The sequence below is a fragment of the Tympanuchus pallidicinctus genome, unplaced genomic scaffold (genome assembly GCF_026119805.1).
Source record: "Tympanuchus pallidicinctus isolate F22 unplaced genomic scaffold, pur_lepc_1.0 scaffold1, whole genome shotgun sequence".
In the NCBI taxonomy this organism is placed as follows: Eukaryota; Metazoa; Chordata; class Aves; order Galliformes; family Phasianidae; genus Tympanuchus; species Tympanuchus pallidicinctus.
The window spans coordinates 46,359,214-46,379,333 of NW_026294618.1; the positions used below are offsets into that span (position 1 = coordinate 46,359,214).

At 39.5% G+C, this 20,120-nt stretch overlaps 2 protein-coding genes across 5 annotated transcripts in view; one reads left to right on the forward strand and one right to left on the reverse strand.

Moving 5' to 3' along the window:
• The first annotated feature begins 238 nt into the window (after nt 1–238).
• Nucleotides 239–20,120, forward strand: part of NT5DC1 (5'-nucleotidase domain containing 1) — a 118,912-nt gene continuing 99,030 nt past the window's right edge. For 2 of the 4 annotated variants that reach the window (XM_052674606.1, XM_052674543.1), the window contains exons 1-6: nt 239–447; nt 2,505–2,596; nt 4,264–4,335; nt 5,791–5,897; nt 8,193–8,272; nt 11,837–11,918. In XM_052674606.1, coding sequence (XP_052530566.1) covers nt 355–447; nt 2,505–2,596; nt 4,264–4,335; nt 5,791–5,897; nt 8,193–8,272; nt 11,837–11,918 — 526 coding nt within the window. In that variant the 5' untranslated portion in view covers nt 239–354. The remainder of the gene's footprint in view (nt 448–2,504; nt 2,597–4,263; nt 4,336–5,790; nt 5,898–8,192; nt 8,273–11,836; nt 11,919–20,120) is intronic. The other 2 variants (XM_052674686.1, XM_052674453.1) reach the window with 2 other exon arrangements.
• The window catches only part of COL10A1 (collagen type X alpha 1 chain), a 34,170-nt gene continuing 32,120 nt past the window's right edge, over nt 18,071–20,120 (reverse strand). Inside the window, exon 3 of the mRNA XM_052674359.1 lies at nt 18,071–19,953. Coding sequence (XP_052530319.1) covers nt 18,071–19,953 — 1,883 coding nt within the window. The remainder of the gene's footprint in view (nt 19,954–20,120) is intronic.

Sequence of the window (20,120 nt, forward strand, 5' to 3'; positions counted from 1 at the left end):
TCCAAACGGAGCATTTCGTTACGCCCAGCGAAGCGCCCTCGGCACGCTCACTCTGTGTGCGTCCACCTTCAGAACTCAGCGGGATCCCCACCGTTCCCAACCGCACGAGATCTCGGCGAGAAAGGCTTTTCTTAACCTCAGCGATTGAACAAGGCTATCCTGCGCCTCCCAGCTCTGCTGCTGAGGACCGGGTTCCGCGCAGGTGAGGGCGGCCGCGGAGCGGCGGGGCGGAGTCGGGGCGGGGCGGAGTGGCTGCGGCCGCACCGCCCCGCGCCGCAGGAAGCACCGCCCGTGCGCCTTCCTTCTTCTCTTCCTCCTCCGCCTCCGCCCGCCTCCCGCGGTGGCGGCGCGGCCATGCAGCAGTACTTTTCCCTGGCCGACTGCGAGGTGATGGGCTTCGATCTGGATCACACGCTGTGCCGTTACCACCTCCCGGAGAGCGCGACGGTGAGTGCGGGCACGGCGCGGCCGCAGAGTCAGGGTTGCCCGCTTTGCTCCGGCCGCCCGAGCGGAAGTGCGAGTGAGGGCGTGCGGGGCCGGCGGGGGTCTCGGGTGCGAGGGGAGTCCCGCGGGGGGACGGGGAGCCACCGGGAAACGTGAGAGGAGGGGAGAAGCGAGAGCCTCTCTCTTTGCCCGCCCCCTCGGCAGGCCTCAGCCCGACCGGGGGGCACTGCCGTGTCTTTGCCTTGGAAACGGCGCCTCCGAAGTGTTCTCCTGCCTGGAGTGGTGCTGAGAAAGGCAGAGTCCCCCCGCGCCGGAGCGGGCGGTTCGAAGTGCATAGCGCTTTCTGTAGGGGATCGTGGCAAACTTTGTCGTGCTTTGAACGGTGAGCATGAGGGCATTCAGCATCTCTGCCTCAGCATTGCTGTCTGTCAGAGCCTGATGGCATGCGCTGCACCTTCTGCCTCAGCACTTCTTTTCTGCTTGGCCCCTTTCAGTCTCGGGTGTTCCATCTGCAAGGCTCCCTTGTGTTGAGGTCAGAATGCTGCACAGCTGTCTCATGCCCCATGGATGTTCTTAAGTGTCATACAGAAATAACTGTTTTTATAGAAACAAGTGTAACAAAGGTGCAATGCACTTTGTTATGTGAAACTGCATTGCTTTCTAAGATGGTGTTTGATATCCTGCAGAGAGGTGTTTTTCTTACGGAAAAAGACTTCTCAAATTTTGTTCACTCTTCTCACAAGGCAGCGGCTGGTGGTCACATGCCCTTTGCGCATATCCGTACTGGTGACCAATAACGCACTTTAAAGTGCTGGCATGAGCACCAGAAGATACAGTTGTTACTGTTTGTCATTCTCACTATTCAAAGTCATTCCAAGAGCAGCTTTGGGAGAACAGTTTTAATGAAATAACTATGAGAAAAAGGGACCTGGCATTATCTGCTTAGATTTACTTGCGCAGCCTCACTAATGCATTGCAGTAAGAACTGGCTGAATGTTGTGCTAGACTTTAGCACTTATTCTTTCTGGCCTTATGAATCTTTTACTTAGTAGTTGCTGTTTTCTTCAGAATATGTTTTATCAGGAATGTTTAAAATGTTCTGCGTCCAGGTCTGGTGCGCCCAGTACAAAAAAGACAAGGAGCTGTTGGAGAGGGTCCAGAGGAGGGCCACAAAGATGGGCAGAGGGCTGGAGCACCTCCCCTATGAAGATGGGCTGAGAAAGCTGGGCTTGTTCAGCCTGGAAAAAAGAAGGCTGTGGGGTACCTCATTGCAGCTTTCCAGTACCTAAAGGAGCCTATAAACAGGAGGGCAGTCAACTCTTTACAAGCGTAGATAATAGCAGGACACAGGGAAATGGTTTTAATTTGAGGGAAGAAAGACTTAGGTTGGATATCATGGGGAAGTTTTTTTACAGAGAGAGTGGTGAGGTGCTGGAACAGGCTGCCCAGAGAGGCTGTGGATGCCCCATCCCTGGAGGTGTTCAAGGCCAGGTTAGATGGGGTCTTGGGCAGCCTGGTCTAGTACTGGATGTGAAGGTTAGTGACTTTGCCTGTGGCATGGGGGTTGGAGCCTGATGATCTTTGAGGTCCCTTCCAACCCTGGCCATTCTGTGATTCAATTATTCTGTGTTTACTAGCTGCAGTTGTTGATAGGCTCAGGTGCTACTTGTTGAATCAGGGTAACCTGACATTTAAAAAAAAAAAAAAAAAAAAAAAGACTTGGAAGGGGGAAGTAGTGACTGGCTTTGGGTGCTTAGCATCTTTGTTTCCCAGTAGTCTTGAAAATCTAGGGCAGTAAGGTAGAACGCTATACATCTGACTGTGTTACAAAAGTTGCCCCAGAACTATTGCATGAGCATCTTGAGCTGTTTTCCAGCCTACTAGAAGTAACTCAGGCACTACTGGTAAAATGCTGTGGAGCAGGTCCCCCGTGCTCCTTGTTTGCCTCTTCTTTGGTGGTACTAAATTTCACATCTTCCCAGGGAAAGCATTATTTTTAGATACCTTAATCAATGTAGTTAATACCATTTTAATTTTTTATTTTATTTTCCCATCTATAGCTAATATATGATAGTTTTGCTCAGTATCTGGTAACGGAGAAGGGTTACGACAAAGACTTGCTGACTCTAAATCCAGAAAGCTTAGACTTCTGGTAAGTATGTTGAAAATAACATAAACTTTCTTTATAACTTCCTTTATACTATTTGTAGTATACTTTTATGAAGCTTGGAAAACAGCTTCTTAGACGTTTGTTAAGACTATCAGACCAAATAGGTAACTTCAATTTTTTTCCAACAAGTATTTAAAACCATAAGTATTTCTCTTGAAATACTTCTAATATGATGTTTTGAAGAGACAACTGAATATTCAAGCTTGCTTTGTGCTTTCTATGAACTCCCCAAAAAATTTGTGGTTTAACTTGCTGAGATACACCTCCTTTTTCTTCTACCCTTAACTGGTAAATATAGTAACCATCAGAATTTAGTCATATCTCCATGTTTCTCTTTACAGATGTGTTTTTGTTTGTGTAAGGCAGAATAATCCCAACAGTCTTCTCAGGAACTGAGGAAAGGTGACATGCCAAGAAGTAGCCCTTGAGTGATGCTTTAGGCACAAAGCTGTAATGTAAGAAACTAAAACACAAGTTTCTGGTCTGAATTCAGTGGTATCTGAGGTGGAACTTTAATGTGAATCACTGATGTTCCAACTTTTATAGGTTATAATCTATGGCAAGAGTGTGGGGACTTGAAGGTCAGGTTATTGCTGTTTGTTTTGGTTTTGTTTTTCCTTAGGAGAAGCACAGGTGTTTTGTTTTCAAATTGTTTTTACAATTCAGTATTTGACTGGTGAGTTTCCAAACGTGTCTGATTGCAAATTTCATGTGATAACCAGGGTTTCTGTATTTCTCGTATTTTGAGGACTCTGAGGCATGAAATCTAGTTAACATTTAGATATATCTACCTTGGTTCCATCCTGAAGCTGGGGGCTCCTTAATGAGGATCTGCAAGCCCATAGTGCTGGTAGCATCACATTGATGCTGATCACCCAGGTGTCGAGTGTGAAAGGATAGTCTGCTAGCTGGGTTCATAGCACATTGTCTTTCCTTTGGGTACCATATAACAGAATGAAGAAAGCATTACTTTTCCATTTTCTTTTATATTTTCCAATATTATTCTAGACGTTGAACTCTGTTCTCATTTTTCAAACAGCCTAAGTAAATGTGAGTTCATTTTTCAGAAAGTTGTGAATTTGCTAGGTGAGTTAGGAGCTACTGTGGCACATCTGTCCTACTCAGTCCTACCCTTCACCTTGTGAGTGCAGACTAGCCTGACAATGCCTCTCTTCACATGCTCTTTAGATACTCTTTTGTCTCGCAGGGAATGATGTTCTATCTCTCTCTTCCTTAATATTGGTGTTGCTGTTGCAGTAGTAAGTAGGGGAGGTACAGTCAAAATGTGTATTTAATTTTCTTTAATAGTGGCTTGAACATCACATTTCTTAGTTGTATATGTTCAGGCCTTAATCCCCCAACCCTATCTATATGAATAATCACACTGAACTCACAGAACAATGGAACTGGATTTATTTAGTAGGAATTTGCTATGTAAGTGAAATCCAGCCCTCACTGTAATGATATGTATTTGCATACGTTACTTTCAAACATGGGAGTGCTTGAGGGGTTGTGATTTGTTGCTTTTAAGTGGCATTGTTATATAGCTTCTGTAACTGCATTTCACTATTCTGATACAAAGAGGCATTCTTCTGAAAACATTTTTCTTGTTTCTTCCTTAAAAAACAAACAACAACAATTATTTTTAGTTGTAAAGGCTTGGCATTGGATTTTGAAGATGGAAACTTCCTGAAGCTTGCGGAAGACGGAACAGTTTTGAGGTAATACTGATTACGTCTGTTTATTGTTAAACAAACATGAACATTTTATCCTCTTTTTGAAAGTCACCTCAGTTTTATTAAACATCTAAAATACTGGTTTCAATATATATTCATTTATGTAAAAATTTAAATACTCTTGGGTAAACTAGTGTTCAGTATCTCTTAATGTTATAAACCTAGTATTTTCATAATATTTCCATATTAGCTGCTAGGAAGAATATATAATTTTTTATAAACATCTAAGATTGAGTGCATACTGATCTTGAAACTAAATTCACTTTTTTCAGTGGCTACCAATGTACTCTGTCCAATTCTGCTAAGATCCAGGGTAAGGTTTTTCTTTGAATTCTGAGTAACTTGAGTTCAATCAGTGCTAATGACTAATGTTAATGACAGAGCAATTGTCTTTCTACCATACATATTCAAAATTCTTGCAGACTTGCTACATGTAGCTTAAGTAGCCTGAGGTGAATTAAGCATAGAAACTGACACATTCACTTTTCACTTGGGGAAGTCTTTTTTTCCCTCTTAAAAATGAATTTTCCCTTGAGTCATAATTTTAGTACATCTTTACTTCATCTTTCCTTTTTTTTTTTTTTTTTTTTTCTTAAAAAACAAAACAAACAAACAAACAAAAAAACCCGTGAAGATGCTAGGGGAAATCAGATTTCATTGAATTCTTGGAAGATGTCCCCATCCCTGGCAGGGCAGGTAGGAACTAAGTGATCTCTAAAGGTCCCTTCCAGCACAAATTGTTCTATGATTCTATCAAATAAGGAATGAAATATCTGTGAGTCTTTCTTATGCGTGCAGAAATTCAGTTAGTACCATGAATTTCAAAGAGCTAGGTTTGGAATTCAAGACAAGAGGATATATTAATGTAAAGGGAAGAGTGTTACAGTATTAGTTATCCTGGCATTTCCTGTTTCCTTCAAAACTGGTTTGTGTATGTTCTTTAGGGGCACATTTTGATAGTCAAGTTAGTGGATTTTTAATTCCTGAAAAGGCTTGTACCTATTTCTGTATTACATAGCTGCTTTGAGGGCTCAAACTAGAATTTTATCACAGTCCTGCCCTGCATTTTGTGAATGTTACCAGGCTTCAGAATGGTGTATAGGCTTCCTGCTCTGTGTTTTATTGTGCAGTGTATATTGAAAGTTCAAGTATAATGTCCTCATACAATTGAGAACATTCGAGCAACACAGAGTGATTGTGTTAGGAGGTGAGGCACAGTATCCATGCCCTCAGCCAACCAGACTTTTGTGAACTAAAACTTATACTGGGGACTGTAGTGCATAAGTTAAAAGCTTAGGTCCTAGCAAACTTCAAATTGGGAGCTCAAGTGAAGATAAACTTGCATGCACTTTGGTATTCAATTGCAGTTCATTACTGTTTTCTAGATGTAGTCTGAATGTTTTTAACCTTTTGTTTTTCTCTCTATAATGCATCAAACAGGGCAAGCCATGGCACTAGGAGTATGACATCTGAAGAGATCCTGGAGATTTATGGAAGGAGGGAATGGAAGCATTTTAGTACAGTCAGTGGAATGCTTTCCCGCTCAGGTAGCTCTACCTCAGAATGTCCTGGTCTGTGAAACTGCTTTGGCCCCTTCAGTGTTTATTGTAGTGTTAGTTCATCCTAAATCTATTTTAAAAAAATATTTGAGATGAGAATTACTGAAATATGTGAGTGTTTGGGGCAAAGGTTGTTTTTATATTTTTAATCTCTAATACTTAAGATTAAGTCACCAATTATAAGGCAAGTAATGAACAAGCTAACAGTACAGGTGTGTTTTGGTTGTAGAGATGGGCACATTGTTTCTTGTTGAAGTAGTGAAGTTCATAATCTCAATCTCATTTAAGAATAATTTTTAAAAAAATCAAGTTTGTCTTAATTGTTGGCATGTTGCTGTCAGTGTTCTTACTGGAGGCCTAGCTGGAAGTGCAATTAACAGAGCAGGTATGGAAACACAACTGCTCATCTTGTGGTGGCAGCTGTTTAATTTTAAGATGGGAGTCATGTTGTGAAGGCACTGTGATTAGGTTTCCACTTTTACTAGCCACCTTGTACTTTATCTCAAATTTTTTTTAAGATTAGTAATTGTGAGTGATGCACATAAAGGAAAAAATGCTCACTGATAGTTGCATTGTCCTGTGTGATAGAGATGTTCTTTGCCATTTTGCTGTCATAAACTCTTTTGTCATCCTTACACTAAACTGCAGGTAATCTTTTTCAGCTGGGTAGAAAAGTACCTCAGCTATATGTACAAAAGAAATGTTTTGCATTCATTATTTAGTTCTCCTTCATGAATATTAGTCCTTGTTTTGTTGACTTATGTAGTATACATAAGAGACAGCACAGACAAGATCATTAATACAATGAAAGCATCACCTATTTTACTCTATTTACTTTAAATTTACTTTAATCTAAATTTACTTTAAAATCACTTTTACTCCCAGAAAAGAATTGCTGAACATGACCTTAGTCTGGGAGGAATGTTTGCGCCCTTCTGACTTTTTTGTTCTGTTTTGGGGCATCATAGAATAATGTGAGCATGCTTCTCACTGGGCTAAGTTTCTGTCTTTAGCATGTGTTTTCAAAGGACAGGACTATAGGAAATCCATCCCAGCCTTTGTATTAGATGATTCAAACCAAATACCCAAGCACCGCCCAAGGGTGAAATGAATCCAGAGAGGATCCTGCCTTCTTGCCCAGAAGTTAGACATTAAAGAATTTCCTTGCAAATTTTTTGTTTTAGACAATGAAGGAAAGACAAAATCCAAAGTTAAACAGGTTATGAGACACTTGTACAGTGTGCCACTTTTAAACAACTATAACATCAGAATAGGAAGGACATTTTAGATAAGTTCTACAGCTAGAAATGCAATTTCGTTGAAATCTGGGGATGCTGGAAAACATCACTGAGAAATGCTGAAACATTGCTTTTATTTTCCCATTTTGTTTCAATGATGCTTGAATAATCCTATTTGGTAAATAAAATGCATCTGTCCACTTTGTTTTGGTTCATTCAATTTTGACTTGTATTTTATAGATGCTAGATGTAAGATGCTGCTTTCAAAGTCACTTGACATTTCTTACGCTGTCTTTCACTTTATGACAAATTGTATTGTTGTGGCATTTTCAAAATAAAACCACTCTGTTATCACTGAAGTGAAGCAATTCAACAGTCTCATAACAGACTAGGTCAGTGTTATTGAAAGGAAATACTTTGTAAGATCAGCAAGGGGAATATAGCGCAATTCTCAGTAGTGCAGAGGAGAAGGGTGAAAAAAAAAAAAAACCTGCCAAATGGTTTCAATTCCCATTAATACCCTAAATTCAGACGTTATTTAAGGAGAGCTGTAGTCAGTAAGAGTTGATCTCTTTTGTGCCCACATGTTTGATGAGTTAATGGTTGGACTTGATGATCTTAGTGATCTTTTCCAGCCTTAGTAATTCTATGATTCTATGTAAGACCTGTCAAATTTTCTGAAACAACTTCTCAGACTCACAGTATTTCTTATTGCTGGGGAAACTGATATTTTGGAATAGCTGAGCAACACTGCTTTGGCTTTTAAGACTCATTCATTTCCATCTCTTCCACCATAACTTTCAGAATCCCAAAATGTTTCCTAAAAATCTTACTGCTTTGGTGTAAGGTAACTGTTGCCAACGGCCAATTATGAGAATAAGTAGAAATAAAACCTAACAAATATATTAAGTTGGGAAACAAATAATGCTTATTATCATAAAATTCAAGTAACAGCTCGTAATACTATTTAAATATATTATTTATTTGTAAACTATACAATACATATTTAAAAACTAGAGGTGTTGTTTGTGTTTTTTTTTTCCAGCCAAATACTATCTGTATGATAATTATTTTGATCTACCAGGAGCCCTCCTGTGTGCAAGGGTTGTGGACAGCTTAGATCAGGTAGGAACTGGACTTTCTGAAATTAAATGTTCCATTATCTTTATCCTTTTCTGCCTCACTTGCTGTATGCATTCAATAATGCATGCAAGTAATACATTCAGTGAAGTTAAGCTCTTCAGCTGCTCTTTCTTGTTTGAAATTTTTCGTGCCAGACTTATCAGTGTATTAAAGCTGTCCCCCAAACTACTTGTGACTTACTTGGTATGGTCAGAGTAAATGTACTTCCACCAGAGGGCACAAATAGCTAGGATAAGAACAAATGAGTTATTTACTCCAAGTTTATTCTGTGATATGGAGAATATTCTTCTTAAAAATCTTTAATTGTACTTGATGGTACTTGAATTAAATCTGAAGAATAGTATGGTTTGCTAGTTTGCAAGAAATGTTAAATGGTTGAAAGCTTAATTCCAGCCTTTCTTCTTAAATGTGTTTTGTGTCTTAAGTGTGATAATCTGTATGCGTAGATGTAAATAAATCTATGGTATACTGTGATTTTTCCAGTTGTTTTTTTTTCCTCTAAGCAATAAATTATATTTAAAGGTGGAAAATGAAATTGGTCCAACTTTTTCAGTGCTTCTTAGATATACAGTGTAGCTTAGATCCTATCTCTGATGTTTGTTATCATTTGATTCAGTTGAGTCAAAGAAGAGTTGAAACTTTAACTCTTAGATAGCTGTAGAAAAGAGTTTTTCTCTTTGAGTAAAATATGAGTGTCAATGAGGTATGGATATAATCTACTGTCTGAAAGTACTAAAGTAATGCAGCGCTTTGTCTGCAGACTAGAATTGAGAATTGTAAGATGGGTATCTGCAGTCCCTTGGAGTATCACCTGACTTGATGTTTTAGGCTTAGATCCAAAATAGCATGCTGAGCAGATTGCTGTTTGAAGTCCAACTGCTGCTTGAAGAGTTATCTAAAGCTAGCTCATTGGCAAACACTGAGGACAGGTACGTCATAAGAGTCTTAATTTTGTGCCTGATTAATCTCATTCCTTGCTCACTCACAGCTTGGAATCCTCTCTCAGATGTCACACCTGTACTGTGTTGCTTTATTTTACAGTTAATTTAGACTTGGTACAAGTCACTTGGTGATGGGGAGAAAGAGGATGGTGCTGAAATGTGGCTCAGCTCACGTGTAGTGTGCTTTCATGTTCTGTTACTAGTTTACTAGCTGGGGCACTGTCCCTGGAGCAGTGCTGTCTTTATCCAGAGAGAAACCCATGCTCTATTTTTCCACAGAGCTGCTAGAAATGGTTCAAGAATGTTCTTCATGAGTTTCTTGAATATTTAACTGCATATTAGCTCAATTTCGGTACAGGGACTGCATCAGTTTTGTGAGATGTTACCATCAGCCAGATAATGAAGACACAAGGCAGGAGGTTGTAGGCCTCTCCAGCACTTGTGCCCTGGACACATGCTGCAGTTGTTAAGCTATTTTCATATGGTATCAAAACCATTGCATTTTAATTCCTTCTAACTCCTAAACAGAATTGTAAGCTTGTATTTCTTCTTCTTGCAACTTGTATTAGTAAAGGCTACTTTTCCTTAAAATTTCCAGAAAACATTCTAGGATTTGGAGAGTTTTCTACTGAAATAGATGGAGAACTAGGTTCCAATTCAGAATGGGTTCAGACAGGAGCTGGGTTCTGTACTGCTCTACTCTGTTAAAGATGTCTAAGCATTTGATGAATTTGTGTATGTTTTCAGGCAAATAAGAGCTTCTCAACATTTTGCATCTTTGCATTGAAGCTCTACACAAAATACTTTTTGTCTGATCCTTCATCTAATGAAATCACTACACAGGCATGCTCATAGTTATCTCTCTGCTTTCAGGGAATTGGTCATTTTTCTTTTATGTGCAGTAGCTCTGGATTTTCAGTAGGGTAGTTTTACAGTCGTTTTGGTCTTTTGTAAAACCAGAGGTTTTGAGGGAAGTATACCACTTTTAAACTTTTATGCACTTGTCCTCAGAACAACGCTCTTGAGGAACTGTTAGCTTGTTGCACTGATTTTTTTAGAAGAAGCAAGCAAACAAAACAATGAAAGAAAAAACAAGGCTAGAGTCAGCCACGTGGAGTATATGCAGAATTGAACCTGTCTAAGGGCTGGCGGTAGTACAGGCTACTGCTGTCACCACTAGACAGGCATTCCCTGACATCTCATGAATACAACTTCAGATAATGACCTTGCTTAGCAGTTAACTAAACTGACATACACAGTACCTTTTCTCTCTGACAGTCCTTTTTATATATATCTGCAGTAGTTTGCTAGAATAATGGATTTAGGGATGACAGGGGAAGCAATAACACTATCTTTCCTGATCTTAATCTCTAAAGTGGTGGACCATAAGTAGGCTACCAATAGTGCTTGTCAGTCACATGTGAAAGGCCTTGTTAGTGCTACCTGATGGAGATGAAATTAAGGGCGGGCTTTTTTTTTTTTGAAGCCTCTGTGTTGGATTAAGCCTGAAATAGCAGTTTGCTACAAATAAACTGCATGTCTTAAGACATTTTAAATTCATTTTCACTTTCTAAATACATCCTTCTCAAGAAAATGCCTTCTACTTACAAAGTAAGTCTTTATTCAGGTACTAGTGCAGAGATACGCTGACAGGTTTAGGACATAGGACAAAGCCATAAAAATCTGTCACAGTTGCATCAAAACTTAAGCTTAAGTAGATACAAAACCTGCAACAACACTATAAAATACTTTCTATGGTGTAGGAATTGACATCTGCTTTATTGCTGCTCTGTACTTTGTAACAGAGCACCTCTTACAAGCTCAGTAACTAATTCTCTGCCCTATAATGTGCTTAGCTGTGTAATTGCACCTGTGTTTAACTCAACATTTTTAAAGTTTGTAGTGTTTGAGTCCCAGAGCACTCTGAGCTGCTTGTGAAGCTTTTTCTCTGTCTTAATGAGACACTGGGAGAGTAACAGAGGTCAGCAGAAGTGCTTCTGCACCTGGACGGCTTTCTAGGAAAAGTGGGAGACTGATCACGTTGAAGATTGTTTTTTTTCCCTGTCCTGCCAGAGCAGGGGTTTGGCAATCTACAAAGCACAGTGCAGGGTAGTGTTGCTCGGTCTGGCTTCTCTCTAAGCATTTCATGTGGTGTTTAGGGTGGAGCTGTTTTGGCAGAAGAACATTGTACTGTGTTGTAGTGAAAGTTTTTACAAGTTGCAATGGTGGAAGGTGATACGAGTGCCAGACTGTAGTTAATGTCAGCCTATTAATTTAGTACAATGTCTGCAGCTCTAGGCATTAATTTTTCCTGGAAGTCAGCAGGGTAGCTCGTTCATTAAGTTGCTGTTCTAATGCCCCTTTTTGCTGTAAGGTTTTTAGGCTACTTATAAATATGAGTAATTCAAAACCAGGGTGCAGATCTGCCTCCCATTATTCAGAGTTCACAGCTGAGTTCTGAGTCCTGATTCCTACTGTCTAGGACTGCTCTACTCCATTTTCAAAATATTTTTATTTGTTAATGGCATTCTTCCCACTGTTTGAGTATAAAAGCTTGAAATGGCTGATATTTTATGTAGTGACTAGATTCCTTTAACAATTACAGCATGATGGTCAGAAAAAATATGACTTCTGGAAGGACATGGTGGCTGCTATCCAACATAATTATAAAATATCAGCTTTTAAAGGTAAGTAGGTTCACCAACAACTTACACTAATAGCCAGAAATATTACATATACTTGCTGAAACAAATACATTTGCTACCATACTGTAGGTTACTCAACGTAGCTTTTACTTTTCAGGCTTCTAAGTTGTTCTATTTACACATTAATCCTGTTATCATTGGTATTCTTATTTTGTTCAGCTGGAGCTGTTTTGATATTTTTAGGAGAACTTTTGATGTATTACCTCACTGACTTTAGAAGAAAAATATTTGATTCATACAATAATGTCAGTATTATTTCACTGTATTTTATTCTATTCTTGGTGTTCTTGTATTTATGAATAACATCAGATATGCACTGAAAAGAAAGGAAACTAATATTTGGTACATTTTTAATAGGCTTTCTTTAGCCCTTTAGTTTTCATTATGTATTGCATAAGAATCATGCGTAGTTAGCTTCCTTTTTAAAAAATAAATTTTCCTTTTTAAAAAATAAATTAAAAAAAAAAAAATTTATTTGGGAACATAATTTAAAGCCTGATCCTTGAAATCATGTAAATAATCAATTTTACGTATGTAGGAGTGTCTGCTTGTGTGTACATGTATACACATAAGTATATACCTGCACATTGTACATATTTGTATGTGTAAGTGTGTAATCTGCATACAGATGTGTGATGTGACTTAATTCTTTTAAACTTCAATCAGAACAGACAATTGAATACACATAATTTTCTGATATAAGGGTTATGAGGGATGTGCACAGCAGCAGTGAAATATGAGAAAGTATTAAGGGATAAGCATGTTTTTTCTGGGGTGGGGTGGAAATAAGTAGGGCTTTGTAAAATCAGCAGTAAGACAACACAGATTGTACACGGTACTTTAATGCATGAAAGTGCTAAACTCGGTCATGCATCATTTTGAAAGGCTTTGCAGTGGTTTTGTTTTCCATTTAATAATGTGATCCAGTGGATGAACAGGAAGATGGAAGAATTGGATATCATTTCTTCCTGTTTGGCTTACCTGTGATATTTGCCTGAAGTATTCTCTTTTTACTTCAGGTCCCTCCTCTGTAAAATGGGAATAATGGTACTAATCTTCTGTGACAAGTTAATGCCAAAGACTTTTTCCTTCTGGTGCAAGCTTAATGTAACTTTTTGAGGAAACTTAAAGCTGGCTCCATCCCATTTTCTACATACCAGGAAGCCCCATGTTTTTTCTTAGCCCAGAGCCTGCACTAAAAAGCATAAACCATGTCTTGACTTAACTCTGTTCCTTCACTGCCCTGTGAAGGGTTTAACCCTTTAGAGAAAAGCAGCACTCATTTGCAGTTAGTCAAAGTAAACTTTCTTAAGCAAGCTTATTAAATGGCCAGCTGGGGAGACATCAAGTTCCCAAGTTAAAATAGCATCTTGCTAGTGCCATTGTCAGTGATGGAGCAGAACGACTGACCGTTTTATTTATTTGAAATTCATGTTTGCATGTCACTTTGTTTCTGGTTTGTTGTCAGCACGCCCTTGTTTATCTTTGTCCCTTCTCTTTATCACATGATTTCTTTGATCATTAGTCAGGTGTCTGATGGATTTTGCTTTTCATTGTCTTAGCCATGGTGATTGCTTTAGATAATGGCCCAACTATGTTTTTTTTTATGGCTATTTTAGATAGCCATGATTGTCATGACTCTCAGTTTATGAAGGATATCAACTCACTCTGCTACTTATTCTTAAAGAAGTGAAGAACTGAAGCTTGCCGAAGAGGCTTAAGAAAGTTCCATGTCATTTTGTTTTATTTGAATTTTGCTTTTCGAACTCCAAAAATTTCAAGCAGTCTATTGAGAAATACTATTAGGTAAAAACATGATGTCAGACAGCAAAAAACACAGTCATTTTTATTTTCAGACAGGTCATTTTTTTTTCAATGTAACAATACATGCAAGAATGCCCTCTGCGTAAATTACTCCTTTTTACCAATCTTCATTATTGGAATATTTTTCATCTTTAACATGATTAGTATTACTTTTTTTTCCCACTTAGTTTATATTCTTATTATAGACATCAGTAAAGAATAATTCAAAGGAATTGTCATGCAGAAATTATAATTAATATTATGTAAATATGTAAAAATTTCAGATTTTGTGCTTTGGATAGAAAAATTGATGGTTTCTGCAGGAGGAAGTTGCCTGTTACAAAAGCTTCTTAGAGCATAATTTTATAAAATGTCTTCTCATAAAGACTGCTTTCTTTCTCTTGCATGATTGTCTTTCCCCATCATTTCCCAATTGTAACAGTAGCATCTGTGATTATGTAGGGAGAATAATACACTTGTAATGTTTTCAATCAGTTTGTAACACTATATTTCATTTTGGAATTAGAAGGATCATGCCTGACATACCAGCTAGAACTTTATAAATTGCACATTTAAAAGCTTGGTGGGATATGCTGTCAGCTCTCAGGGGTGCATGTGAAAAAATTGTCTTTGTTTAAAAGGTATACAGGAGATGAAGAAAGTGCTAGATGGAAAAACCTGTTGTTTAGTAACTTGCATTTTAAGTTTGTTTGTTTTTTTTTTTTTGTAATTGAACAATATTCTGATGTGGCATGCTTATTTACAAAAAGTATATACTTTCTCTATACTTCAGGGAGAAAAATTTTCTGGATCTTTATGAAATACTTTATTCTTTCCCCTAAACGTGTGCATGCAGACAAGTTTTTGATCACTACTCTATGCTATAACTCTTTTGTCTAGGTAGAAGATAATTGAATTGTCAGTGATATCTGCATTATGTTCTTTATATGTGACTTCAGAAACAACAAAGAGGAAAGATGCTTTTCTGATTAAAAAAGAGGAATCTTCAAGAAAGACTGTAACACTAGGATTTCTAATGTTAATGTAGTCCAGTGAAGAAAGATGAGTATTTTTCTTAATTGTGAAAATGGTGGCAAAGATATAAGCTAGTAAATTTGTTATACATCTATTCTGAGATTTCCAGGTAAATTCATAAGTGATCATTTGGATTCTTCACATCTGACTATTTAGGAACTAATGAGGCTTGTGTCAATTTTTTTTTTTTTTTCCCCAAAGCCTTTGGAAGAGAATTTTCTACTATTACAGGCTCTGATATTTTAGTTTTAATCTCATGGGATTTTCTTCTAATACCACATCTGGAAAAAAAATGTGATATTTGGAGGAGCTTTGTCTTCACATCTTCATATGAAGAAAATATTAAAAAAAAAAGTGCGCTACAGAAACCCCCAGTTTTTCCTTTTGGCTGTTCTGCACGGCCGTCATCTGCATTATGTGATTGTGTCCAACTCTTCCAAGGCCTGACATTCACTGGTGATAAAATTCTTTTCCAACATACTTCACTTCTCCTATACAGAAGTATAGTGTAATTAAACAGATTTAACTTATTTGAAGTACATATCTCGAAATGTGAATTAGCTTTTGTTTTAATAAGAGTCTTAAACACTTTCTCAGAGTTTAGGGGAAACTCTGAACAGTGAATTCACTAAACAGTGAATCCAGAGCTAAATCTTTAAATTCTGCTTTTATCACAGTGTGAAGAGTAATTGCTAACTCTTTGGTGCTGAGTGGTTTTGTTAATGGCTTAACATCTGGACAATTATGAAAAGCCTTCAAAAAGATAGGCCTGAGGTACAATGTTATAGACTTGAACTGCTTTGTGCTCATTTGAAGAACAGAGATGTTAAAACACAAAACCTGATTTAAAGTGGGCGGACAATGAAGATAAGCGAACCTAACTTTTAAGAGTACTGTTGAGACCTAGTTTCTTGTGCTATCAAATTGGAATCACAGGCTGAGCACCAAGGGTCTCCAACAATTTTAAACACTTTGACTGGGAACTGCCATGTTTTAAGCTCTGCTTCATAATCTCTCTGTTTCTGAAATAAGAGTGTCAAATTGTTTGAGTGGTTTATATATATATATATATATTTTTTTTTTATTATTATTTTTTTTAAAGGTGTTTCTTAGGAGACTTGTAATTAATAGATGAGAACAGGCAATTCACTGAAATGTCTGGAGAGTTAGTTTAGTTTGAAAGAAAATTATTATGGGATTACTACTTATAAACTGTGGTACTGTCCACTGCATTATTTTCATGCAAACGTAGAGTATTTATAATGGTAGTACCTACTTACTTGCCTAAGCCTACTTGGCCACCAAAATAAGATGATCTCGTATTACTCTCTCTTTTAGCACTTAAAAGTTTAGTCTAAGCCTTCTGCATCCTTATCCAGTAGCACCTACTAAAAGGAGCAAAGAAATTCTGCAGTTACTTTCTTAGAAGTTCTTTAAAGTTTCCAAAGTATTTAGTTTTTCTAACGATGTATCAGCCTAAAGGTGCTCTCACTTTTTTATTAATCCTAAGGTATTTTCAGGTACTTAGGAAACTGTTTCAAATGCACAATATGTAATAAGCCTCGGGTTTCCCTTTCATGAAGAAATGATGGTATCACAAAAGAATTCAAACAGACCTATTTACTGTCAGTGCAAATAATTAAAAACATCCATTAAAAAGTTTAAAATAACAGTTTGAATTAATAATCTTTGGATATATATATAATGTAAAACAGTTAAAGCATATAAATGATAACTTGTCATTGAAGAGATGTTTTGATAATTTATAAACACTAATGCTATTGAGCTTACATTATACCATTAACTTTTTCCTGTGCCATAACAGACTAATATACTATGTAGTGTTTGAGAGACATGAGTGTATGTAGACATGCTAAGCAAATAGTGTGCCTCCAGACAAATTTACTGTAATTGAGATCCTTTTACCATGTAAGTAAAATATAATTCCAAGACTATTATTTTTATTTCTGAATGCTGTATTTCTGTAGAACGCAACTTACAAGCAAAGTTTGTCTCCAATTCAGGAGTTGTAAAGCTCTTTTGATTTTGTATCAGCATGCATTTTGGTTTTAGTGTACTCCAATTATCATCGTATTAATTAGGAGCTTAAAAAAGGTGAACTAGTTTTTTTTTTTTACTGTCATTTACAAAACATGTCAGACAGCTGTGATGGAAACTCTGGGCAGTCTAGTCTAGGATTAGAGATGCACAGTGGCCCTGGGTGCAGCAGGGAGGTTGGCGCTTGATAATTGTTGAGGTCCCTTTCAACCCAAGCCATTCTATGATTCTTTAAAACTTAAGGGGAAGGTGCAAAGAAGATAGAGCCAGGCTTTTTACAGCGGTGCCTGGTGCCAGGACAAGAGGTAGTGGGAATCTCCTGTGATCCATTTTTGTGCCGTCTGAACATCAGGAAACACCTCTTTACTGTAGTATGCTGTAACTGATGGAGCAACAGAATAGTTTGCTGAGCGGTTGTGGAGTCTCTTTCCTTGAATATCTTTTAAAAGCTGTATGGGCTTGGTCCAGGGCAACCTGCTGTAAGTGTCCATGCTTGAGCAGTGGGGTTGGACCACATGGCCTCAAGATGTCCCTCCTGTCCTTAATCTTTCTGTGATTTCTACATTTCAAGTCTGGTTGCTTTTCTCTGTTGTTGGAGGTCTTAGACCTTCAGTAGCGTTATGATTTCTAAATCTACCTTTCTCTAAGGTTGATTTTTCATTAATAGGAAAAGCTGAACTAACTTACAAGTGACATATTGTGTACTGTTGTCAAATTTTGTTTTCTTGACTCTTGTTTGGTAGAAGGCTAATGGTAAGGAAGTGTGTTAGCTTGTTATTACGATGACCATGTTGTGTCTGAAACTGTGTACTTTTGAATCAACTGAAGGTATCATTCAGTGTACTTGAGTGTGGTCTGGAGTCTTGAAATGGCTACTTTACTTGTTAATGAGAAATGATAGCTAGAAATTTTGATTTACCCCCCTTCTCCTTCCCCCTCCACCCCCCCCCCCCTTGTTAATGAAGAGAGATAGACAGGTGTATTATATTAATTCATAAAATTTTAATGTTGCATTTAGTTGGACAATTGATCATTGTTCAAAACAAATTTCCCGTGACAAGTTTCTAAAAACATAGAATATTGTTCTACTAGTTTTTAACCAATTGCTTTACCTTCTCACTGTCCTCAGTTTCTGTTGCAAAATTGAAGTTACAAGACCTGCTAAGGACATATTACATCAGTGCCCAGTTAAAATGTCCTGAAGGAGAACGTGTCAGGACATTCTAAGTGGGGTGTTGTTAGATCTGAGCAAATAGGAAACCTGAGAAAGAAGAATGAACGTATTCAGAGGAATAGAGACCATTGGATTCTGAATTTGGTAGCTGGAGCCACACTTGATCATTCTCCATGAGATCAATGACAGCACTGCCAGAGGCCTGGTCAAGGTATCCTTTCTGGTATTCATCATAAGTGTACATGACTGGGGTGCCATTTTTATAGAGTGCAACCCAAACATTTGTTCCTTTTGCATGTACATGATAGGAGAAGTAGTATAGTCCAGGGATCCTGCAGGTAAAGATTCCTGTCCTGGGATCATAGTGTTGCTGTCTGTTGTACAGGATTTTGTCAAATTTGATGGGGACTGTTGCCCCAGGGTAGGCTTTTGAGAGAATGACAGTGAAGGCAGACACTGGCATTCCTGTCAGAGCTTGATTTGCTCCTGCTTTCATGAAAGACATTCCTGATAGCTCTCGAGACTCTCCTTTAACATAACCTTCTGGGATTGTGGCTTGGCCAGGGGGACCAGGAGGACCTGGGGGACCTGGCAAGCCAGGCTCTCCATTGTTGCCTTTAGGCCCAGGAGGTCCAGGTGGTCCCATGGGTCCTCTTAAACCTTTTGTAGCAATACCTGCTGGGCCTGGCAGTCCTGGTGCTCCTGGTTCACCTTTTGCACCAGGGGCTCCTGGCATGCCAGGGGGACCAATGGGGCCTCTGATCCCAGGTATTCCTGAAGGTCCTCTTGGGCCTTGTTCACCATTAATACCTGGCACTCCCTTAACTCCTTGTGGTCCAACTGGACCAGGCAAGCCAGGCAGGCCAGCATGGCCAGTGTCACCTTTTTGACCAGGGAGACCTGGATGTCCCTTAGGACCAGCAGGACCCTGCTCACCTGGGTATCCTGGTTTTCCATCTAATCCTGGTAGACCTCTTTCACCCTTGGCTCCTGGGAATCCTGCAGGGCCTGCAGGACCCATGTCACCTTTGGGTCCGGGTAAGCCATTCTCACCAGGCAAGCCTTTGAGTCCTTGAGGGCCCATATTTCCTGGTGACCCAGCAGGACCTGGTTCTCCTGGCACACCAGCTGGACCTTGGTCTCCTTTAGGTCCTGGAAAGCCAGGAGGTCCTTCAGGTCCTCTGTGTCCCTTCATCCCTGGCAATCCTGGTTTTCCAAATCCTGGGAGACCTGGGGATCCAGGCAAGCCTGCAGGTCCAGGGAATCCTTTGGCTCCAGGGATGCCTGCTGGTCCTGGTGGTCCCATTGGCCCAGGCTTGCCAATGCCAACTTCTCCGCGTTCTCCTGGTGGACCCTGGGGGCCTGGGGTACCAGCTTCTCCACGTGCCCCTGGTAGACCTCTGTCACCTTTCATACCTGGCTGACCTGGAAGGCCATTTTCTCCAGGCTTTCCTATCCCAGCAGGGCCAGGGAGGCCTTGGGGTCCCTGTGGGCCTGGAAGACCCCTGCTACCTGGGCGGCCTGGAACACCAAATCCCATTTCTCCTTTTTGTCCATTCATACCAGGAACACCTGGTTCTCCTTTCTCACCAGGGAGGCCTCTTGGCCCTTGAGCTCCTGGAGGTCCTTGTGGTCCTGGCTTTCCAGGGACAGACAGTCCTGCGGGGCCAGGAATACCAGGGGGTCCTTGTGGCCCTCTTGCTCCTGGGAGCCCAACAGGTCCGGCTTCTCCTTTCTCACCATTTAATCCTCTTTCTCCTGGCTTCCCTGGTAGACCTGGCATGCCTGGTTTTCCAACAGTGGAGAATCCAGGTGGTCCTGGGGGACCAGGGGGACCTTGCGGACCAGGGCTTCCAAAGCCTGGTTTTCCTGCAGGACCTGGTTGTCCTCTTGGTCCAATAGGGCCTGGGGGACCGGGGGGACCTTGTTCACCCCTCATCTGCACACCTGTATGAGAAGAAACAAGGTCAACATAATATTTTGTGGAATCATGTAAGTTGTAAAAGCCCTTCCAGATTTGCACATTTATTGCAGGGTGAAGAATTAGCTTCATTTGGACTTCACAGAAATCAAGAGTTTAACACTATTGTTCACTCAGAGCCTGAGCTGACTTT